The 23,571-nt window shown below is 45.1% G+C and overlaps 1 protein-coding gene across 1 annotated transcript in view; it reads right to left on the bottom strand.

Annotated features, from left to right (window-relative positions):
* Positions 1 to 23,571, bottom strand: part of LOC147662833 (interferon regulatory factor 6-like) — a 79,984-nt gene that overhangs the window by 46,369 nt on the left and 10,044 nt on the right. Inside the window, exon 2 of the mRNA XM_086950875.1 lies at positions 8,655 to 8,831. Coding sequence (XP_086807001.1) covers positions 8,655 to 8,828 — 174 coding nt within the window. The 5' untranslated portion in view covers positions 8,829 to 8,831. The remainder of the gene's footprint in view (positions 1 to 8,654; positions 8,832 to 23,571) is intronic.

Below are 23,571 nucleotides of genomic sequence, written 5' to 3' on the forward strand. Positions count from 1 at the left end.
GCTACCTCCCACCAGAGACCTGGTGGAGAACTTCCAGGAGGGGATTCGTGGGGAAATGGGCAACCGGATCCCCCATGCGCAAAATACCCACAGTCGAGGACACAGCACGAGCGAAAGACGCACCCGCCTCCATAGGGCCCCATGGTGGGGAAAGCAGCTCCTCCGTGGGCGGCGGCTGCAAGCTAAGGCGGCCGTCCCCGAAGCCAACCGGAGCGTGCAAAGGCCAGGCCCAGAAAGGCGAAAGAGGGACCGAGGAGTGGGTGACCTGTGGCTCCTCCGGTGAAAATCGCGGCCCGGGCAATGGTGAGGAACCACCCTTGGATGATGTTGGGGAAAAAGACACGACGTGGCGGCCAATCTCCGGCGAGGACAACACCAACAGGCATCCAACCTCCGGAGAAGAGGGCATATCCGAAGAAGAATCCGCAACCAGACGCCTGTCTGGCGCCGTAGAGTCCGCAGCCCGAGGCAAGATGTCATCATCGTCCGGCACCAAAGGAGACACCGGACAGGCCTCCTCCACATCACACAGCTCAGGGGACCGGGGCTGGGCCGGAGCCGAGGTGGCTAAGGGACGGCACCGACTGGACCTCTGACGAGGGAGCCGCCTGCGTGGAGGGACGAGAGGGGCCCGGGGGACGACGAGGGGGTCCCCAGCCAGCCTCGACCCATGACTGGACAAGGGGGGTCCACCGACCCCTGTGGCGCTGCCAGGGCTCGCAGCAGCTGGCGCCACAGCGGCATCACCTTAGCCTCAGGCAAGGCCACCGCCTGTCCAGAGGGCGGAGAGGGGCTCGGGGATGCCACCCGAGCCCCAGAGAACTCCCGCAACACCACAGGGACTCCCACAGAAGTTTGCGGCGAAGCAGACACGCCGTGGTCCGAAGGAGGGACCCCGAAGGGCCGCACCCCAACGGCACCACATCCTCCAAGCCTGGAGCCGAGCCAGTCGGTGCCAGGGCCAGAGTAGCCGGCAACGCCGCAGAGAGCCCCGCACAACGCAAGGGATCTGCTGACGTCCCAGGAGGGGAAGGAGGGTAAGGAGGAATAGGAGAAGAAGCCAGTGAGGTCTGCAAAGCCGCTGCATGTGCTCTCGACGCCCCCCTACCAGGAAACTGTGGATAAGGGGACGATACGCGGGCCGCATCATCTGCGGAGAGCCCACGCCCCCAACAGGCCGGAAACCAGCCCTCGGGGACAAACTGTTACACTTACCAATCGGGTAGCGACACTCTTGCGGCATAGGAGAAGGATGGGGACAATGGGAACGACTGAGACGATGGCTGCTTCGAAACCCTTCCGCAGAAATCGATTGAGGTGACAAAGCCGACCTGGAGAGATGAGCCGAGAGAAGTTTCATCTGGCGCTCCCGCCGCGACTTCGGCTTAAACTGTTGGCATGCCTCACTATCAGTGGAGCCGTGATCTTCCCCCAAACACCACATACAAATGAGGTAAGGGTCAGTCGCCGACCTAAGGCGTCCACACGATAAGCATGTTTTGAAGCCAGAAGGCATCCGCACACTGTTCCCACAGATTCAGAAGGGAAAAAAAAGGCATGAACCGGATCCGCGTTGCACGGGGAAAAGGAAAAAACTGACGTAGGCGCGCCAGGTTGAGACTTATGTGACCTCGCTGACGTCACTTACGTGGACGATGCCTGGGTGGAGTCACGTGACACCGTCCCCCCGGCGCGCAGGGATGCCGTGGCAAAAAAGGTTTCTGGATCCAGTCTCAAGCCTGGAATAATTCTACATTAAGGAATCTGCGGCTAGTAGACTATTCGATACAAAATAATAGAACAATTGTATTTCCTTGCAATTGTGCCTTCTAAATGTAAGGCAATGTGTAAGAAAGTAGACATTTTGATAAATGCCCCCTGAATCACATGGTAGTATCGGTACCCACATACTCCGATGTACAAATCATTGCTCATACACTATGCATCTGGTGTTTATTTTAGAAATACATAGATTTGATGCCCATTTTTCATTCTATATTTCACCATATGAATTGATCCAAGCAAGATATGCAATGAAAAACCATTGGAAGTTCAGTTGTTGGCTCTGGGTACATCGGGTTCTTGGAGAACTTACAAACCTTATATTTCCCAGGAACCAGAAAGGTCTAGCAGGTGCAATGGTATATTGCTTTTGTAAATCGCCCATCGTGGCAGGAAGGTACAAATGAATACGTTGTCACAGATAGCTGTTTTTTCCTACTCATTTTCAATATTTATTTCAACAGTTAGTTTCTTAGGGAAAACCTTGAGGGATCTACACAAATTACCGTTTGCTGAATTTTGTTTACTTTTCAGAAATCTACATCTTTCACCCATGGGTTTCACCCTGGTTACCATCACAAACTGGAAGTAGGTTGAAAACACAAAAATGAAAAATGTCCTTTCTTTATTTCCCATCACTAACAGTTTTCAACATTAACAGAAAACACTCTTTCCCATGGAACATCGGGAAAGGTCAGCTCAAGAGGTCAGCCAATCAGCAGCTGCACACGTCCTGAACGGTCCGGGCTGCTCGGACAATTCCTCTTTCTTGACTGCGACCATCCAGCCGTCATCGAATTCCACTAGTCCGTTTTAGCAGGCTTGGATCCTAAAAGAAGCCAAAGGATATCAAGATGAACCAGAACTTAACAACCACAAGGATCACAAAATAACCTAGCACATGAGAAGGAATCGAATACCAGGAAAACACAATGCCAACTGAACTGTAAATCCATGTAAAACAAGCCCATGTGCAAAATGAGAACTGAGAGACTACTTATACCTTTACAGAGTGTTAATCCATAGTCAAGGGTGGGTGATGAGTGAATTCTCTGGAAACTCTGGGTAGGAATAATCCTCGCCTCAGAGTCCTTAATAGAATTCAAACTCTCCTTCGTGTCTACAAGGAAATTTATCATTCTTTGGCAGGACCGGAGGCGAGGATTAAGCTCGTTCAAAGCTTTGTCCACCACCAGGGAAGCCATGTCAACGACTGGTTTAAAATAGAACTTGTTAAACATAGAGTCATATGACCAGTCAGTGGCAGTCAGTTGTTAATATCTTTGAGGCGTGCTATGAGAAAAAAGGCTTTGGAGGCCATAGCTCCTCTAACTGAGTAAGTACCGAAGTACGAAATGTGAATGCCTGCTTCCCACAAGACCCATCTGATCCATCTTGCTATGGTGGGAGAAGACAGAGCCTTGAAGGGTTTCCTAAGAGATATCAGCAGTGTTTTCACGCCATGGGGCGATATTTGTATGTCATGATCTCATAAGCTTTGAGGCAACGCACCACACATAACTTATAGTGTTTGTCAAAAGATGGGTATAAGATCACCCTAGAATCCGACTTAGTGCGGCGGGAAATATGGAAAGTGCCTCAGTGAGGGGTAAAAACCCGCCCATGAAGATCCAGGGCTCTCAAATCAGAAACCCTCTGACAGGAGACCACACATAGAAGCATGGCCAACTTTGCTGAAAGTTCCTTGCAAGACAGGTGCCTATTCGATTGCCAGGACTTAAAAAGGGATAACACCTTGTTGACGTCCTACAATTTAGAATATGTAGGTAAAGGTAGCAGGGATAAGCGAATGCCTTTCATCAGTTTACAGACAAAAGGGTGTTCCCCTACACCGTTACCCTGCACAGGGTGGTGGCCCACCTAGATTGCCGATCTGTAAGTATTTATTGTGCGGTATGCCAAACCCTCCGTGGCCAGGAAGTTCAAGATGTGGACCACCTCGCACCCCACAGGATTCTGATCCCGACCAAGGCAACAACCCACTCATCTGGACCAAGCAGATCGGTATTGCTTGTTGGGGCCTTCTTGCCCATGCTGCTGCCAAGATGTTTTGAGCTTCTCCTGCTAAACCCCAGAGTCTCTAATGTTGCCAGAAATCCGCCAAGCCATGAGGGACCTCCGGTTCTGCAGAACCAGGGGATGAGGCTCCCCCTGGGGATCCCGAAGAATCATCCTATCACAGGGTAGAAGGATTGGAGAATCCCAGGAAAGTTCCGGAAGAAATGGAAACCATACTTCCGACCTCCAATAAGGCATGATCAACACTACCTTCTCCTGTTGTCTGCGGACCTGCGCCGAGAGACGCATTATCATGCCGAACGGGGGAAAAGCGTTCTCCGTCGACCAATCCTGAAGGAAGGCGTCAGTGGCCGCCGCCAGAGGGTCCGGCATCCAACTGAAAAACCTGGGGAGTTGGTGATCCAGTTGAGAGGCAAAGAGTCCACTGAGAAGAGGCCCCAAATGCTATGGAGTCTCTGAAAGACTTTGGTATCCAATTGCCAGAGGCTCACATCCAACCACACTCGGAAGTACCAATCCGCTACCACCTTGGATGCTCCCAGAAGGTAGTCTGCTGTCACAGACACGTTGTTCTTCAGGCAAAAAGACCAGAACTCCTTGGCCATATCCGCTAGCACCTTGGATGCTCCCGGAAGGTAGTTTGCTGTCACAGACACGTTGTTCTTCAGGCAAAAAGACCAGAACTCCTTGGCCGTATCCGCTAGCACCTTGGATTTTGTGCCCCCAACCCCCCAGGTAGTTTATGTAGCGGACAGCCGACACATTGTCCATCATAAGAAGGACATTGCAGCTGATTTTGTCCTTCGTCCAGCACTTGATGGCAAAGGTACCGGCCAAAACTTCCAAGCAATTGATGTGAAGGCGCTGCTAGTCTGCGGACCATTTTACTCCTGTTAAGGAGTCCCCACAACGCGCTCCCCAGCCTGACCTGCTGGCGTCCGACTCTATGATGATGTCTGGAACCGAGCTGAAAATGGCTCTCCCGTTCCAGACCTCCATATGATACAGCCACCAATGCACCTCTAACCTCACCTCCTCTTTGAGAAGAACAAGCTCCATGTACTGTAGGTCCTTCTAGAGGTGGGTGGCATTTAGCAGTTGAAGGGCTCTGTAATGGAGAGGCCCTGGAAAGATGGCTTGTATGGAGGACGATAGAAGACCCACCACCCTGGCAACTTGCCGGAGAGAGATGGTAGAGCGGGCTAGAGTTTATCTGAGTTCCCAATGAATTTTTTAATCCGTCCTGGAGGGGAGACTCAATGTCTTGTTGACTGAGTCGATGACAAATCCTAGAAACTTAGTTTGTTGGGCCGGGATGAGGAGAGATTTCTTCCTGTTGATAACGAAGCTGAGGTTCTGCAACAGAGTTCCAGTCGTCTGCAGCTGGTCCGTAAGCAAGGTTGGAGATTAAGTCAGAAGAAGAAAATCATCTAAATAAATAATGAAGCAGAAGCCTCAGGCTCGGAGGTATTGGACTACCGGCTAAAGCACCTTGGTGAAATACCAAGGTGCGGAGGAGAGGCTGAAGGGGAGTGTTGTAAATTTGTAAACCTGTCCTCTCCATTGATACTAAAGAAACCTGCGGTGCGGAGAAAAAAATCAGGACGGATAAATAGGAGTCCTTTAAGTCGAGTCGCACCATCCAGTCGTTTGGGCGCAGTAGGTCGTGCAGCAGGTGGATGCCCTCCATTTTGAAATGGCGGTACACCAACCAACTGTTAAACTCCTTCAGATTTATCACTGGGCGCTGACCCCAGTCTGTTTTGTATACCAAGAAAATGTTGCTCAGAAAAGCCCTTGGATGGAGAGAGGAGCACAAATCGCCCCTTTTGTGTGGGAGGTCTCGAACCTAGTAGTCTACCAGGGCATTCTTGACAGACGTAAAGTCCAGGGGGTGGGGACGTGATTCCTGTATCGGGGTCCCGTAAAACTCTATATGAAAACAGCTGATGGTCTGCAGAACCCATGAATCGGAAGTAATAGCCTCCCAATTGTGCACAAATAGAGTCAGCCTGTCCCCTATTGACAAATTGGGGTAAGGGGAGAGACTCACCTGGTTGGTTCTGGAAATAGCCTCTGCCTCCGCCTCTGGAGCCTCTGCATCTGTTATTTCTCCTCGATAGGAAGAAATCCTGCTTGGGCTGGTCTTGCACATTGCAGCCTTTGTTAGGGGCTTGAGTGTAGAAGCAGCCGGTTGAGCCACGACCAACCCTAACAAAAACCTTGGAGTGGAACACACGCTTGATGGAAGACTGCGCTCCTCTAAGGTGGTGAAGGCTGAGACAAACTTTGTGAGCTCCTTCACAAAAGGCTCTCCAAGGAGTCCCCCGTCCTCTACAGCGCCTGCCTCCAAGGAGGCTAAATCGCCATGTTTGGGGTCCACCTTAAGGAACAAGGAGTGTCTCCTCTTTAGCCGAGAGGGCACAATTCACATTCCCAAGGTACACTATGGCACACTGGGCCCAACCGGACACTCCCTCCGTGAAAAGCGTGGTACAGGAAGCCTTTGCTTCCACCGCGAGGTCTAAAATTTTGGTAAGAGTGCTGTAAGCTTTCCAGGACCTATCGATCCCTTTCTTGGGATCGCAAATGTACTTTTTGAGAAAGGTGGCCATTCTGGAATCTATTTCAGGGTTGACGGCAACCTTGCCCACCAGGGCGGGGCGTGAGCATTACGCTCGCAAACCGGCTCTAACCTCATTTTCTAGGGGCTTCCTCATGCAGGTGGCTAAAAACAGCGCCACTTTGTCACCCAGGGTCCACATTGAGGTGCGAGGGTGCAGAAGATCCTCCGGGACTAGCATGTCCGGTGGAGACTCAGTTACATTCGTGGAAGGACGCCAGGGACTAGAAGTGACCTGTTTCTTCAGAGACTCAATGGGGGAAATCATCACCATCGTCGTCTCCCTCCTGCCCCCTGCAGATAAAGGGATCACCTCCTCTACTGGGTCGATTGGCCCCAATACAGGACGCACCAAGAAGGCCTTTTTAAGGCGTTCAAAAGCCCCCAGATCTACCGCAGTGTCCTGCTTTCTTTTAAGGGGATGTAGGGGGGGGCTCGTTCCCAAGAGGGTGGTCCAACCTGCATGATACGCCTCTCAAAGGGCCCCAGAGCCGCAGCAACTGCCTGGTAGAGGGAGGCGTCCACCGTGTCACAAAAGTTATCATCTAGAGGCAGAACCTGAAAGGTTTCCTACTCTACCATAATCCCCTTCCACGGCAACTACATGCCAGAAATGTGACACATCCTCAGGTCAGAAAAATGAAGCAAACCAGAGTTTTGTGAATTTGGCGGGTCTGAAAAACCTGGGTTTTGGCCTGCGCACGTGTAAGGGTAATCAACCCTGGGGCCCCCACACCCACCGATCAAAGGGTAATGAGAAATATATATATATATATATATGTATGCCTAAGCCAGGCCCCAGGATAAATGACAGCCTGTTAGGATCGTGAAATTGCATACGTTGGATTAATCCTCTACCGACCCGGGATCGGGCCTCGGGCTACGAGGATACAGACCCGGGAACTGGCCGGCAAGGCTTCCAGGCGTGCGGGCTGGTTGTTCAGCAGTGAGCGCACGGACAGGAAAACCTGACAGGAAGACGCGCTCCCGCCGAGCAATGAGTTGCGAGACGTGCTACACCGGCGCCCCAAGCGGCCGCAAGCATCACCGCAGAACACTCCAAATACAGCCGCGAAAGAAGCGATGAGTGACGCTCCCACGGCAAAGCAAACGCAGGGTGAGAACACCGCTAGTCGGAAAAGAATCAAGCGCCCGCGCCATCATACAAACATGAAGAAAGCATTTGCACTGCCACAAACATTGCCATACAAATAACGGTGTAAATGTACAGTGCCATAAAAAACCATAGAGGAAAGAAAAAACAACTTAACTGCTGGGGAAGCAGGAAAAGAACGAAGAAGTGTCCCAGCAGCCCCAGACCTTTCAGGACGTGTGCAGCTGCTGATTGGCTGACCTCTTGAGCTGACCTTTCCCAATGTCCCACGGGAAAGAGAGTTTTGTCTGTTAATGTTGAAAACTGCTGGTGATGGAAAATAAAGAAAGTAGAGCATAATCCTCACCTCCGGTCCTGCCATAGAATTAGGAAAAAGGGGCACCTCTTTGGGAGGGAAAACTGTTTTTTTATTCAACTCTGCATGTTCCTCAAAGTCGGGAAAATTCTTAATTTAGCACAGCAAACCTTTAATTTATGCTTTTTAAAGAAAAAAACAAGTTTTTTTGTGGAGCATTCTTTTCCTATTTTTCCAACAATAAAAACCCAAAATGCTGCTATATTTTGCCTATTTTCTCAGTCCTCTCCAGGGGAATCCACAGACCCTCGGTACCTCTGCAATCCCCAGGATGTTGGAAAAAACAGGATGAAAATTTGGCGTGGATACCTTACATGGAAAAAAGTTATGGAGGCCTAAGGGCGAACTACCAGAAAAGACAAAAAAGGGCTTAGTATTCTAGGGAGTAAAGGCCTAGCAGCGATAGGGTTTCTAGAATAATTTAGATATGTAATCTTTAGCAACTGGCAACAAGTATCCCAGCCTGCAAGAAGAACCATTTAAAGTGTTATAATACCAGAATTTCTCACATTGCTTCACAAGATGTCTCAGTAGGATACAAGATCATATTGAAAGTGTGTACTGTTATCATTTCAGATTTTTGGACTCAGTTGACACTCGTTATATTTGACAGACAACAGTTTAGAGGTTAATGAATCTAGAAGTTATTTCGAGGCCCAAGTGGAGCATCAGTTAGTACATGGACTTCAGTGCTAATTTTATTTTGTCAAAGAAGTTTTGTTTGAATCTTTTTAGAGTACCTTAAAGATGGTGTTTTCTTCCTCATGCTGAGGACTGTGTCGAGTGGCATGCTTCCAGGGGATCTGAAACCGCTTTGCTTCTCTGTTGAGCCAGGTGAGCCCAGGATACATCCCACTATCCACTTGGGCTATTAGCCAGGGCTTCAATCGAACCCTACGTGGGTGCAATGCCATCGTCTGTAAGGAAAAGGACATCAGTGAGCATCTCAAGCTTAATTGAGTGATGTTGTGAAATCAGAATAATAGCAAAAGATAACGTAAAATCGGACTCTGGACTATGAATACAATCTCTTCCTTTTATTTAACTTTTAAAAGTCTTGCTGGTCAGACAGTGTAGGGTATGTTGGTTTTATAAGGCTGAAAAAAAGTATGAGGTTCCATTGCATTTGCCAACTAACACCATATTTCTTTCAATGACCATTATTCCACCCGTTCATTGTGCTTCAATGACCGAGTCATTATGCTCATCATAGGTTATAGCTCTGGCCAGTACAGGGAACCTTCATAGAACCTGGATAACTAACCCAAAGGGTGTATGTCCTTTATGCCAACTTAGGAGCACCAAAATCTAGACTGCTATATTTCTTAAATAAATATGGAAATCATATGTCCACCAAAATTCTGGTATACAATTCTTTAGATATATATACTGCACTGGGAAAGATTTGAGGCAACTCAGGCCTGCTGTTGATGGGCTTGAGGGGAGTGGGGAGAAGAATTCAGAATTAGAGGACGGGCACAGACCCAAGTCATAAGAGAAGAATTCCAGAACATCCCTGCGTATCCTGCCACTCTCTGATAAATTCTGCTTTCTCCAATCAGTTTACGGAAAATCCTCCCTGCCCAGTCTGTGTTCTAAAGACAACCTGAGGGCCCCAAGTACCACACAGGTAGGGAAACAAATTTGAAAGAAGAAGTCTTGGTCTCCTTTCAAGAGTCTTTGACAGTCAACCTACATTCATGGAATATAGTCATGGAGCCCAGGTAAAAGGTACACTGGAAAACGTAATATCTCACCTAAGACAGGTCTAAGCCAAAGACATTATGTTGTCAAAGACATTAAAAGGCCTACTCCTCACCCCCACGATCATGTTAATATGCCGACTGGAAACCAAAAGGCCGCTCCTCAAATGTCTGGGATGGTTTATTCAAAATCCATATCTCTGGATAGAGGGTTATCTGGTCCATCCATCTCTCAGCCCTCTGTGTCGCACCAAGCGAGACAAGTTATTTATCCATGAGTGGATATTCACTAACTGACAGCAGAACATTCTGAATTTCCCACTGCTACACCTTAGTTTCTGGTATTGGCCAATGTTCCCACCCAGGAAAAGACAGATCGAGAATTGCCTTATTTCTAAGGTCCGCACAGCTCTCAAACTGGTGAAAATGTTTGTAAGCACCAATGAACTTTTCAATGACATAATGAAGCATAGGGTACAAGTGGGAAGAGGGAAGATCACTAGTGCTGGTGACTGTTACAAATTTTAGTTCTTCGAGCCATGTAGAGAAATAACTGTAGATACTCACAGCTGTGACTCGAGATGGAAGTAAAACAGTATCGCAAGGGTTCTTTTATAAGCCCCATTAACATTTGTCAACATTTAGAAACTCAAAGTTGACAGTTGCCCACACCCACCACTAACTGTAACGGTTTAACATTCTTACTTCAAACCGATTTCTTTCCCAGAGGGCCTATGAGTGCCACAATTGACTTTTTGATCACTTTCAATATCGTAATGGTCAGAAAATCTTTCTGAGGGCGCCGTGCAAGCAGGGGCTACTGTATCCAAATGCGGTGTTTGAGGCCTTTTACTTTTTATGTCACAGGGCTTGACCGACCATTGATCCTAATCAACTGGGCCAAGTACACCTTCTTCACTTGAGTCTCTATGGTAGATGTGGATGAGCAGTCAAAAGCTCCCTTAGAGGGAAGTGTATTTACAGGTAAGTGAACATGACTCATAACTCAAAGTGCACACAGTATGAACAATAAAATAATGTTGAGTCAAATACTCGTTCATAATAAATAACACAGCCCCCTTCAAGTAGGTGCTCTAGTGCTTCTCAAGCAAATCCCTGCCCAGCCCTTTGTCTAATGTGTTTAAGGTTATTCCCCATTCATTAGTGGCCGCATACAGGGAATGCACACTATAAGGCCATACTCAAGACTTCCCTTTGACTTTTCAGCATTTTAGTCCAAAATGGTTATAGTGCCGCAGCACTTACAGCAGTGAAAACCCAGACGCCTCAAAGACCCTAGTTCAAGCCTTACCCGATCCTGCAGCACGTAAGCGTTCAGTGTTACAGTGGGTGCCCTCTATGCAGGCACTTGCAAGATCAGATCCTGCTTGGAACAGTTGGGATGCTCGCTATACAAGTGGCAGCATCAAGTGGGAGCAGGCTCACTCGAAGTGGTGCAACAGCTCTACACAGCAATTGGATCAGCACCCAGCTCGTGATGCCTTTCCCCTCAGCAGGTGGAGAATCAGATCCTTCAATTCCCAAGATGGAGTACAGCAAGGATGCAACATCCTCCCCTGAGTCCTTCTGGTACGGAGGGGTCGGTAAGGGCAGATCTTGTGGCGCAGCTCGACCGGCTGGTCACAGCCTCACTCCAGTCCCAGGTGACAGCCTGAAATCTTTGGTCATTTGGTCCCGGAAGCCCCACCTGGCACATGAGGTTGCTGAGGTACCTCTGGACGCAACGTAGACTTCTCCAATGCAATCACCCACACCATGGCAGCTGTTTGTGGCATACAGTGTCGCTGCTAAGGCATTCATGGGTCCTGGCATGCTGGTCATACCATCACTTCAACGGTGGTCCCTATAGCATACAGAGTTGAAGCAACAAGGCAGTATGGCCGTACCGCTTTCCACACTGCACTCGCTGCACAACCCTGTCAACTGTGACTCTCTCCTGGCATACAGGGGTAGACTAAAATAATCCTGCACATGGGCTATGACCCAATCGGTGCACAGTTGAATCCTCACACCTTGAACGTGGAGTCCTAACAGTATGGATCTCCACTGGACCTCGCTCCCTTCAATGCTCTTCACTTCCCCACAGGGTACGCAGGTCTAAGCAAACAGGGAAGCGCTCGTGCTTCAGGCCCCAGGGAAGGTGGTCTTGGTTCCTCTGAATGATGTCCCCTCACCCTGCAGAAAGACTAGCAGGCCTTGGCTCCCAGTTCTGGTTACATGCAGAAGTCTTGAAGAGCTTCCCCTTCTTATGCTGCCCAACTGGCGCTTGGCAGAAGGCACATTTTTAAGTCTCAACCTCCCTTTCTTACAGTTCTTTTCCAGACAATAAATGTGATTTAGGGTAGGAGTATTAAGTAGGTTTATGTTTGTGTTCTGCTTCTTTTGAAGTATACATTTCTTCTACTCTATTTTACGCTTAAAAGGCTGTCCGTCTCAGAAGGAAAGACTTCAAAGTTGATAGACCTACAACACAGTTCATGGAAGTGACTAGAGTTCACACCTGGATGTCAGCCACCGTGATATTGCATCAAAAGATTAATCGTGGGCTCCCAGTTCTACTCTTCATGATACCTGTAAAGATCCAATTTCCAGTCAATTTGATGAAGATCAAATAGCTTTATTTGAGAATCAAGGCAGATACCTCCAGCACAGCTTCACAGCTCACAGATCAACTCCTATAATCAAAAGCTAACATTCTAGCCTAGCAACATAGCTAACATTCTAATGATGACATGCAGATGCACTCAACTCTACACATCTCCCTACTTAACATACACTAAATAAATTATAATTTTTTTTCATATAAATCATATTTAAGGAATATAATACATTTCCATTTTTTATATTCAAAAGAAATCAATCTTCAGAAACATGAACTGGAGCACGGCATATATGTTTCCAGTACTACAAGCTGATCCATCGGATAGGATAACAACATTTCTTTTTATAGACTTCACTTGAATAGGTGCAGAAAATTTGCTGTCACCCTTTGTAGTTACACCACCACTTTTTATGGTCACCCAATCACACCACCACTTTTTATGGTCACCCAATCACCAATCTCAAATTTAATATCTTTCACACTCTTCCTATCATTATAATATCTAGTAGACTCAGCTTGCATTTTAACTATTTCATCTTCCACAGTAGTTCTGTCCACCCACACACAATCTTTCACTTTCAACCAACAAGGAACCTCTTTGAAACCAGGTTCACGTCCCTTTAAAGATATAAATGGAGAAACCCCTGTTATTGATTGCGGCGTAATCCTGTAAGACCACACCAATTTTTTTAATTCTTCACGCCAAGACAATCCATTAGACAGGGACAACTGAATATTATCCAAAATCAATCGGTTAATTTGTTCCACTAAACCATTAGCTTGTGGCCTAAATAGAGCAACCCTCTCATGAATGATCCCAAATTTAGAAAGAAATTCCTGCATTTCTTCCTACACCAATTGCACACCATTATCTGACACTAGTGTCTTGGGTATCCCTTTATTCATAAACACCCTTTCCATAAAATCAACAACTCTTTGAGTATTTATAAATTTTGTGCTTTCCACCACAAACCATTTAGAATGGTGGTCAACAATGACCATCAAAAACTTGCTACGAGTACCAAGCTTAACAATTGGCCCAAGAAAATCAATCGCCACTCTTTCCCATGGACGTTTGGGAAAAGTTGTAGACACCAATGAAGGCTGCCTTACAACTTTAGTTTTATCCGCTTGAGCACAAGCGTAACACTCTCTTACTGCATCCTCAATCTCTCTATCCATTCCAGGCCTCCAATACGATTGTTAGACCCTTCTCTTAGTCATATTCCTGCCTAAGTGTCCCTCGTGAGCAATATTTATAATTTTCCCTCTCAGACATGCTGGTGATACAAATTGATATCTCCTCAATAGTTTTCCTTCGCTTACACTCAATTCAGCCTCAACATGGTAAAAAACTTCTGAATCTTACATCTTCAATAATGTTTTGATGCCACCCATGAGAAACACAAGTAATCACTTGTTGTAAAATGTCATCATTCATCATTTGACACTGCATTTGTCCATTCCTCCTTGCTAAAAGCATGTTCAACACCTTTAACATCATGTACTACATCAATCATGTCGTCCATATTATTTTCCACACCCTCAACTGGCATTCTAGATAAATAGTCCGCTACTACATTCCTGAGACCCTTAACATACTTAACAACAAAATTGAAATCAAGTACAGACAAGATCCACCTTGAAATCCTAGGGGTAACATTTCCTTCTAATCCTCTGCCTCCTTTGAAAAGATGAACTAACAGTTTATGATCAGTTCGCACATGAAAAGGAAGACCCCATACAAAGTACTTAAAGTGCATAATCCCCCAACAACATGCTAAGGCCTCCCTTTCTATCACAGAATATGATAGTTCCGCAAGTGAAGTCTATAAAAAGAAATGTTGTTATCCCATCCTCGTCACCAATGTAAAGATCTAATTTCCAGTCAATTTGACGAAGATCAAATTGCTTTATTTGAGAATCAAGTCAGATAGCTCCAGCACAGCTTCACAGATCAACTCCTATGATCAAAAGCTAACATTCTATCCTAGCAACATAGCTAACATTCTAATGATGACATGCAGATACACTCAACTCTACAATACCCTTATCAGCCCCATCACCTTCCGAAGACGTGTCCAGGCGCCTTCCTTGTGATCTATCATAGAATCAAACAGCACCCTTTTGAAGCATAAAGGGGGAGTCTCTTCCTCCCTTTCTCCAGTGTGTGTCACCCAGCTCACAGGAATGCAGCAATACACAAATCTGTCTGGGGGATTTCTCTACTCCTCACGTCTTCACCAGGCAAACTGGGCTTCCGAAAATAGAACCCAGAGTCCTTTATGTAATGTTCCATTGCAGGCACACTTATACTCCGTGTACTTACACAGCACATATACTCTCCAGTACTGTTACCTCCATGCATTGTGCCACTGCGCACACACATTTATTCACCAAACACAAGGTTGCTGTGCACTGTTTAGTACTGTAGCTAATCTATATTGTACCAGGGTGTGCCATTTGCAAACACACACTGTGCCAGCACATACACACACTCACCATGTACGCTCTGCACAACACTCCACCCATAATGTATTGTACTTCATGAGAGTACACATACACCCAGCACATGCTTCCATTACGCAAGTAGTGGTAGTCACTACATTTCTCTTGCAATTAATTTTCCAAGCATATATACACCCAGTATGGTGAACTAACCACACACATACTGCACAGTACTGCTCTAACCCAGTATGTTAGTTTTCTCAGGCACACACACAGACAAACACCCAGCACACACTCACTACTCCTACACTACAGAGCACTCTACCCGGTATAGGCCATGGGGGAATTAAGCACATAGCATGGGAACTTGAAAAAAGGTGAGTGAGCCTGGAGGATAAAAAGGGCCTGTTCACTCTAGCTCATCACTACACGCTATGCTGCCACCATCACGCTCATACCTTTTAACTCTTGGTGAGAACTGTAGCCTTCCTCTACTTGAAGGTAGTTCTTTTGGCGCCCCTCCCGGTCAAACAAGACTACGTCGTGAGACAGGCCAAAGTAATGCCCCACACGCATGATCTGTGTTTGCTTAGGACAACAAAAGACAGCATAAGGATTCTAGGAACACTCAGGGCAGGAGGACACGTCTTTAACCATGCAGAGAACTTTCACGTTCCAACAGCTACAGCTACAGAAGATCTCGCAATACAGATTGTTCAGAAGGACAACCCTGAAAAATGCTGCCAGTTTGGCCTCTTGCTGCCTCTCATGAAGGTTTTGAAATGGTAGGTGGGCGTCAGCCTGGGTCGCTTAGTCATGATCCTTCGTGGAGGAAATGTGGGGTAAATGCGATAAAGATTAAAAGAGATTAAAATAAAATTATGGGGTTTCTGTGGATGCTGCTAATACTGATAAACAAACTTTTTATTCTGGAATGTGGCAGGACATAAAAGCAAGCTACAAAATTTGTTATGCAATTATCTGTTTGCAAAATATAATTTTGTGTGTGCTATTGAGGTTAAGCCACCCCTCCCCTACATTCAAACACACTTGTTGGCAGAGAGGAAGTACAATAGATTATATTTTAGCTACTGAAAATTAGAGTCATTTTGTTATTAATTTTCAGGCACATATTCATTGATGTTGTGACCACAACCCATAGGGCTATGAGTTCAGACTATCTAAGTAGGAAGAATCACCCAAAGAGAAAACATTAGTGGAAGATGTTGAGGTGATCAGAATAAACGGCACAAGTTTAAGGTGGAAAAGTGTGAACCCAGAACCCACTAATTGGTACTATTAAGTCATATATAGTTATCTTCTGAACGAAAACACAGGAAATAATTATATTAATAGGGCTTTTGTGGAAATTTCCAGAAATCAGAAAAAATTGGGCTTAAGAAAGAGCACCAGGCTTAAATAAATCTAAATGGAAAGACTCATGCAGCAGCTCTTAATAATCCTAAAAGAGCCACGGTCGAAATAGTAGCCTGTAGATGGGAATATAAACAGGTGTTAAATAAACAACAAAACAAGCTGTTAACGATGAGGCCTGAACTGCAATGGAGGAAGTTAGCGGGGAAAAAGGGGCAAGTGGTAAAAAAAAAAAAACTTACTTCAGTTATTTGGGTTCCCCATTGTTGGAACTTGCCATCTCAATAAAAGAAGGGGTTTCTCATTTTAGAAGCACCTATACGGATTAAAAGTGTTAAGTTCCAGATGGATCTGAGAACTTGGTCATTTCTAGCCTTTCCCACAGCCCAAAGGAAGTGTTAACATGCAGATCTCAATGAAGGATATTATATCTGCTATTGTTTAACGCCCTTCCTCCAAAGCTCCTGGTTCTGATGGTATCCAATCAGACCTTCTTAAGGCTAATATTAAGCTTAGGTTTTTGGTCCTCTTAACTAATGTTCTGAGGGCTGTATGTAATATGGGTAAATTGGAATCATAGTCAGAATCCTTAATTATCACCATACATAAAAAGAGTAACAGGGCTTTCCTAATTGTTAATGTCCGATATCCCTGTTAGATTTCCTAGTCAAAGTCATGGCCTGAATCTTATTAGCCAGGCTGGAATAGTGGGCAAAAAATCATCCAAATCGGTCTGATATTCAATACGGGTTTCTAATAGGCATTGGAACAGCTTAACAGTGCCTAAACCTGAACTACTCATCACAAACACACAATGACAAAAAAGTAATAATCTACCTAGCCTTTATGGATTTATCAAGCACTTTTGATTGTGTTTCCCACTCTAAATTGAGGCACATGAAGAAGAAGCTGGGGAAGAGATACCAATTAATAACCTTATCCAGGACATCAATATTAGAGCTGGAGTAAGGTTTGGTCATAAAGGGGAATGTACAGTGGGTTTCCACTGAACTTGCAGCGGGCAGGTGGAGGCAGGAGTCAGGAAGGGGTGTGTCCTTGCCCCCTTTCTCTTCAGACTGTACATACCCAATCTGGGGAAGGTGTTGCTTGAGAGGTGCAGGAACATGCTCAAATAAGTCATTATCCAGTGCTGGCCCTCCTGTAGTGGATAATGCAATACTTACGACCTGCAATCCAAAGGCGCTCCAACTACTTCTGAACACCTTCGCAGATTTTCAGAGCGAACTGGACCAGAGAGTAAATTTGGATAAATGCGACATCATGAATTGCGGGTCTCATTGGTTCTCCTCCTGTCATCTAAGTTTAAAAATACTGAATTAAAACACAGGCTCCTTCTCATACTTGGGAGTTCAATTGGATTCTGATGGTGCATGGGACAGAATTAACATTAGACTAATCAATTTGAGAAGACTAGAACTGCTTTATTCACTTTTCAACTAAATTGAGGCTTAAACCAGAGACATATGGGAACACTATTAGGCTAATTATATAGCAATGACCACATATGGGCAGGACCTGGACATGTAAATGCCGAGCTCTGAAAATGCGTGTTGCCGAAGAATGCTCCCAGGTCCCTGCCAGCTGGACGTACGTACGAACGTATACACACACACACACACACACACACACACACACACACACCCTCCCCCCCAAGATCACCTGCCTCACTGTTACACTTGTGACTTCTGCGCTGTTTATTTCATTGAGGCGTTGTATAGTGTATATTTTGCATTTTGTGCTTCTGCCTCTTCTTGCAGCCTGTCTTCTGATCGTGCCTCTTAGTCCCTGCCCGTTTTCCCGCATCTGTAGAGCGCCAACCCTGCCCCTACCGCCCGCTCCCTACTCCCTGCTGCTCGTCCCTCCCCCTCCCCTACTTATTGCGGCCGCTGCATGGAAGACATAAAACTCAGCATGTACTTTAAGAATAGCAATTTGTAGTATATTTTTTAGTACTACAAAAAAGTACTATAAAGTGCAGTTTGTGAATCAGCCCCAGTATAAGAAAGATAAAGATCCAATGCATTGTGTATTGTCTTCGCGTAAAATTTAGATGGTGAGTGGAGCTTGGGGGGTGGGGGCTGGGGGGGGGGGGGGAGGAGGAATCCAGGGGGTGGTGTCATCCAAACATGGCCAAGACTTTTGTAAACACCCATGGTCGAAAGGACAACAACCCTGAAGGTGTCATCAGAGCAACATGTAAATCCTTGAACTCACCACGGTTACCTCAACCACACTCCTGTCCCTCTTCTCTCCTTGAAATAGCTCAGCTCAAACAAAGACACTTCAGTCAAAGCAACAAACCACTAAGTGTCAGCCCAAACAACATCACAGACTCTTGAGAGGTGAGCACAGCACAACAAGCCTGGAACTCTCAACTACCACATCTCGAGGCTGCCTGCCTCCGGCAATACTCTCAATAGCTATGAACTCCCTCTGGTACATGAACCCAAAAGTGAAGCAGTGCCAAGACAGGAAATAAAATCAATACCTCTGCAAACCACTCATGTGGTGCAAGAAGGTGCCGATCTCCTACATGCACCTCTGAACCTATTGATCTTTACCTCCTTTCCCCTAAGCTCTCCCCATCCTTGAAACAGCAAGCTCAACCAATCCAGTACCACATCTAGAAGTAAGCGCTGGCTCAGAGCTGCACAGGCTGATTGGTGGCATATCAACCATACAAGTGGGTCTTGTGACAATATCTATTAACCTCTACATGGTACACTGAAGACAGTCATGTCCTTGTACCAATAGGCAGACATTTTACTAAGACGAAAAAGCTCTATTTTGTGATCTAAATCAAATATTCAATAGTTCATGAGTTATATATATATATATATATATATATATATCCTACTGGCGGTCGCCAGTGGGTAGTTCTAGTTAGGATTATTTTCAATGCAAAATCTCAACATTCTATTGTGAATAACTTTGGCGCCGGTTGAGGAATCTGCCTGAAAATTTCCTCAAATTTGCCTTGCGGCGCTCCGGTCCTTCCATGAAAGTTTGGGGGGGGGGGGGGGGGGGGGGGGGAGATTCGTCAAGCGGGGGCCGAGATAAAAGGGGGGTCCCAAAACATGTTTTCCCCATGTTAATTTCCATAGGGCGGTCGACCTCACTTTTAGCCCGAATGGATTTCAACCAAACTTGGCAAAATTGTAGGGACTAGTAGCCCAATGTGCCTTTGCTATGTCTCAAGATATGTGCTCCAGTGGATTATGAGTAATTTAGGTTAAAAAAAATATATATATCTATGGCAGCGCCCCGGTACACGCATTGGGGAGCACTCCGGGCGCGCCACGCGAGGTGCGCACGGAAAGCTGATTGGCTCTCGGGTGTCTGTAAACATTCGAAACATTCCGGAGCGGCCGCCATCTTGTGTCTCGGTAGGATCAAGACACAAGAGGTGGGAAAAACAAAGGGGGAAATGACCATAAGGGGACAGAGTAGACCCCCCTTGACCCTCTAGGTTTGATGTGGGGGCTGTAAAAGGGCCCGCGGGTGAAAAAAAAAAAAATTTGATTTGCGCAGGGGGAGCGCCCGGTACGCGTACCGGGGAGCGTGCCATGGGGAAAATGAATGATAGAGTTTTAAAAAAATTTAGCCTTTTTTTAGAAATTGGAGGTAGTTCTAAAATGAACAGTTTTTTTTCTTCTTTTTGTTGTTTTATTTTTTTTTATGTTTTTTGAACATTTTGTACTTTTTTGGGCTTTTATGAACTATTTTGTATTTTTTTTGGTTATTTTTATGGGGAGAAACAAAACAGAGAATTGAAAATGGCTCAACAGGAGCAAAAAAAAAAAAATCAGGAAAAAATTAGGGTTTTTTGGGGCAATTGTGGTTGTCACCAGCAAGGAGGATGAGCTTTAGGCTCTGCTCACCATAGGAGATGGTCTTACCACAAAAAATACAGGTAAGCCTAAATTCTCCAAATCGTGGTTGAATGCAATGGATTGTCTCCCTTGTCTCTGGTCCCGATGGAGTGGGTTGTTTTCGTTTGGAGGTGCTGGGTGTAGATTGGGGAGGGTTGCTGGCCAGTTCTCTCATCTCTGCGGCAGCATAGTTGTTAGGATGCTTGCGCTGCATGTGCCTTATCATGTTATTGTTCCCAAATGAATATTTTTTATTTGGGTTACCCCTTGAGAGTTCCATGTCACAGATAAGGCAAGTCACCTTTGCCGCATTCACTTTCTTTTTTCCCTCAGGGATGGAAAAAAACTCCCATACAATGTGTGGCTTGGGTTGGTATGGGGTATTGTGTTCTTCCCGCCACCTCCTCCTCGTCCCCTCCTCCCCTTCCTCCTCCTCCTCCTCTTCTTCTTGACCACCAATGTGATGTTGTGGTGGTCCTCTTGTTGTTGGTGGTGGTGGTGGTGGTGCAGATGCTCCAGCTGATGCTGCAACTGTAGCCATTTCAAAGTACAAAATATACCTAAAAGATTTCAAAACAGGCCTTCCTCAGTCAAAGGACAAAGTCAGAATAAGGAAAAAAGGTGGGGTCTTTTATCATTTGGAAAAAAAAATGTCCTGAACCAATTAAAAAAGTGTTATTTTTCAGGTCACATGACCCGACGCGCTTACGCGACGTGCCCCTGGGCGCGCCCGTAGGCTTGCCCGGGGTCGCATCGCGTAAGCGCGTCAGATGTTTACGTTGCGCGATCGTATTCGCTCGAGTGCTTCCGGGTGCGCTTATGCTGTGCGTATCACATGGACGCGGCTACGCGATACGTCACAAGTATGTTTTTGTTCGCGGCGATAGCGCTAACGGGACGCTCTCCGGAGCGCGCCCTGGGGCGCTTAAAAAAACTACGCTTTCCGGGGCGCGCCCGGGAAGCGCTCCAGGGCAAAAAAAAAAAATATATATATATATATATATATATATATATATATATATATATATATATATATATATATATATATATATATATATATATATATATATATATATATATATATATAAAAAAAAATGTTTTAAATACAAATATAATATAGGATTCATTCATTTTCAAAAATATGACATTTCATAGCTATAGACATTTGCTATTAACAAAATTTTGAAATTTACCGAAAAAAACTTAGGTTTGGGGCCTTATATATAGTTAGGAATTAGCATTTAAAAAACCTATTAAATTCACAGAAAGAACCATAGGTTTCACACCAGTTATAGTTAGCTGGAAATTTTACTGACATAAAACCATTGAAATTCCCAAGTTATAGTTAGTTGGACTCACTATAACTTGCGTGCCTGCAATGCACTGTTGATGACGTCACATATTACATCACTCATGACATGGTCAGTGACATCACTCATGACATCACTGATGACACCATCCAGTGAATGCGTGTCTTTCTGAAATATCAATATGTTTTATTTATGTATTTGTAAAGATCGATGGACGAATAAATGTTTAAATAAGTGTGTAAATGGATGTTTATTTTTAATAAAATATTGATTGGTTAACTGGCTTATAAAATGTATCTTAGTGAATACATATATTAGCGAGTAATTTTTAAATATTTTAAATATATGTATCAGTGTTTCACTTTGTGTATAAGTGGCTGCATGGGTTGGTGACGGACTCACTGTTTGTATGAGTTTTTAAGACAGCGTATGTGCAGGACTGTATGGGTGGATGAGTGTGAATATGTGTGTGTTAGTGAGTGAATGCCTGCCTCACTAGTGTTTTTATGAGTAACTACATATGTTTTAATCTAGTATATGTGATTATTGATGTATATAAGTGAGAATATTTGAGAGTGAGAGATTGAAATAGTTCCTGTTTAAATAAGTATGTGTTTCTATAAGTGATTGTTTAAGAGAGTAAGTATGTGTAAGTTTCCTTAGAAGTAATGTACTAGTGTGTGTATAGCTGTATATGCAAATAAATGGATGTTCAATAGTTTATTTGTATGTGTGAGTAACTTTTGGATGACTGTCGGTGTGTAACAGGATGTATATGTGTATAACTACATATGATGAGTGAGTATATGTATGAGTGACTATATAGAACTGTTGCTGAATGAGAGGATGTGTATATAGATGGTGGAATTACTGAATTGGTTGTTGTAACTGGTATGGGTATCTCAATTTTTTGGAAAATGTTAGTTTCTGTTTTTGAATATGTGTTTCAAGGGTTACATTACACTGAAAGGAGGTCTGTCAGTCTGTCACAAGGATGGTGTCATCAGTGATGTCATGAGTGATGTCACTGACCATGTCATGAATTATGTAATATGTGACGTCATCAGCAGTGCATTGCAGGCGCGCAAGTTATAGTGAGTCTAACTAACTATAACGTGGGAATTTCAATAGTTTTATGTCAGTAAAATTTCCAGCTAACTATAACTGGTGTGAAACCTATGGTTTTTTTCAGTGAATATATATATATTTTTCCCTCAACTAACTTTGCGACGCGTACCTTACTCGACCTTCTCTCCTCATTGCTTAGGTGAAGTGCGCCACAAGTCGGGCACAGCACCTGAATCCTCGTGATTGCCAGCAACATCTAGAGCTCAAACCAGCTGCGCTAGTAAACCACTTCGAGCGGCCATTTTAGGTGGTTGTAGTCTTTTAGTATTATGACATTTCTTTATCTTCGATCGCTCTAGTTTTGTTTTTTGCACCATAGCGTTTACCTTCAGCACTTCAGATTTTATTAGGTATTATACACCAGTGTGTTGAAATTAAACTTCTGAACTTATTCATATCAGTGTCCCCCTCGCATAGGCCGAATAAGTAGTATAATAGGCCTGTCCCCACCATCTCCTTTGTAGTGCTGTCCCCTCCTTTGCTGTTAGATGCATTTCCTTTAGGAGGACTATATGAATCCCCCACTGATTAAGATGTGAAAATACTTTGTAGCACTTGGACATTGTGTGCATTCCCCTAATGTTCCATTATCTCTCTCTCTCATTTTCTCTCTCGCTCTCATTTTCTCTCTCGCTCTCATTCGCTCTCGCTCTCATTCGCTCACTCATTCGCTCTCGCTCTCATTCGCTCTCGCTCTCATTCGCTCTCGCTCTTGCTCTCATTCGCTCTCGCTCTCATTCTCTCTCATTCGCTCACTCATTCTCCATCTCTCATTCGCTCTCTTTAATTCGCTCTCTCTCATTCGCTCTCTCTCATTCGCTCTCTCTCTTGCTCTCTCTCTCTTGCTCTCTCTCTCTCTCTCTCTCTCTCTTTCTCTCTCTCTCTCTCTCTTTCTCTCTCTCTCAGATATTTGTAGTGGAACCACTGTCAGTAGTGCAGTCGGAGCTTATAACATTTACTTGGAGCGTTCAATCAAATAAGAAAGGCTTTCAATTATTTGGCCATGAATATAAGTTTGAACAGCATTAACATTTGGGCAAAAAACATTACCTTAACTGCAGACAGTGCCCTTCCCTGATCCATAATGTGGTATTGCAAATAGGCAGCCAAAGGGTTTGTGCTGCCTTCTAGTCCCAAGGACAAAATACACATGAAAACCAGTTGCCCTTGACCCAAAA

This window comes from Lissotriton vulgaris, unplaced genomic scaffold (assembly GCF_964263255.1).
Source record: "Lissotriton vulgaris unplaced genomic scaffold, aLisVul1.2 SCAFFOLD_1808, whole genome shotgun sequence".
In the NCBI taxonomy this organism is placed as follows: Eukaryota; Metazoa; Chordata; class Amphibia; order Caudata; family Salamandridae; genus Lissotriton; species Lissotriton vulgaris.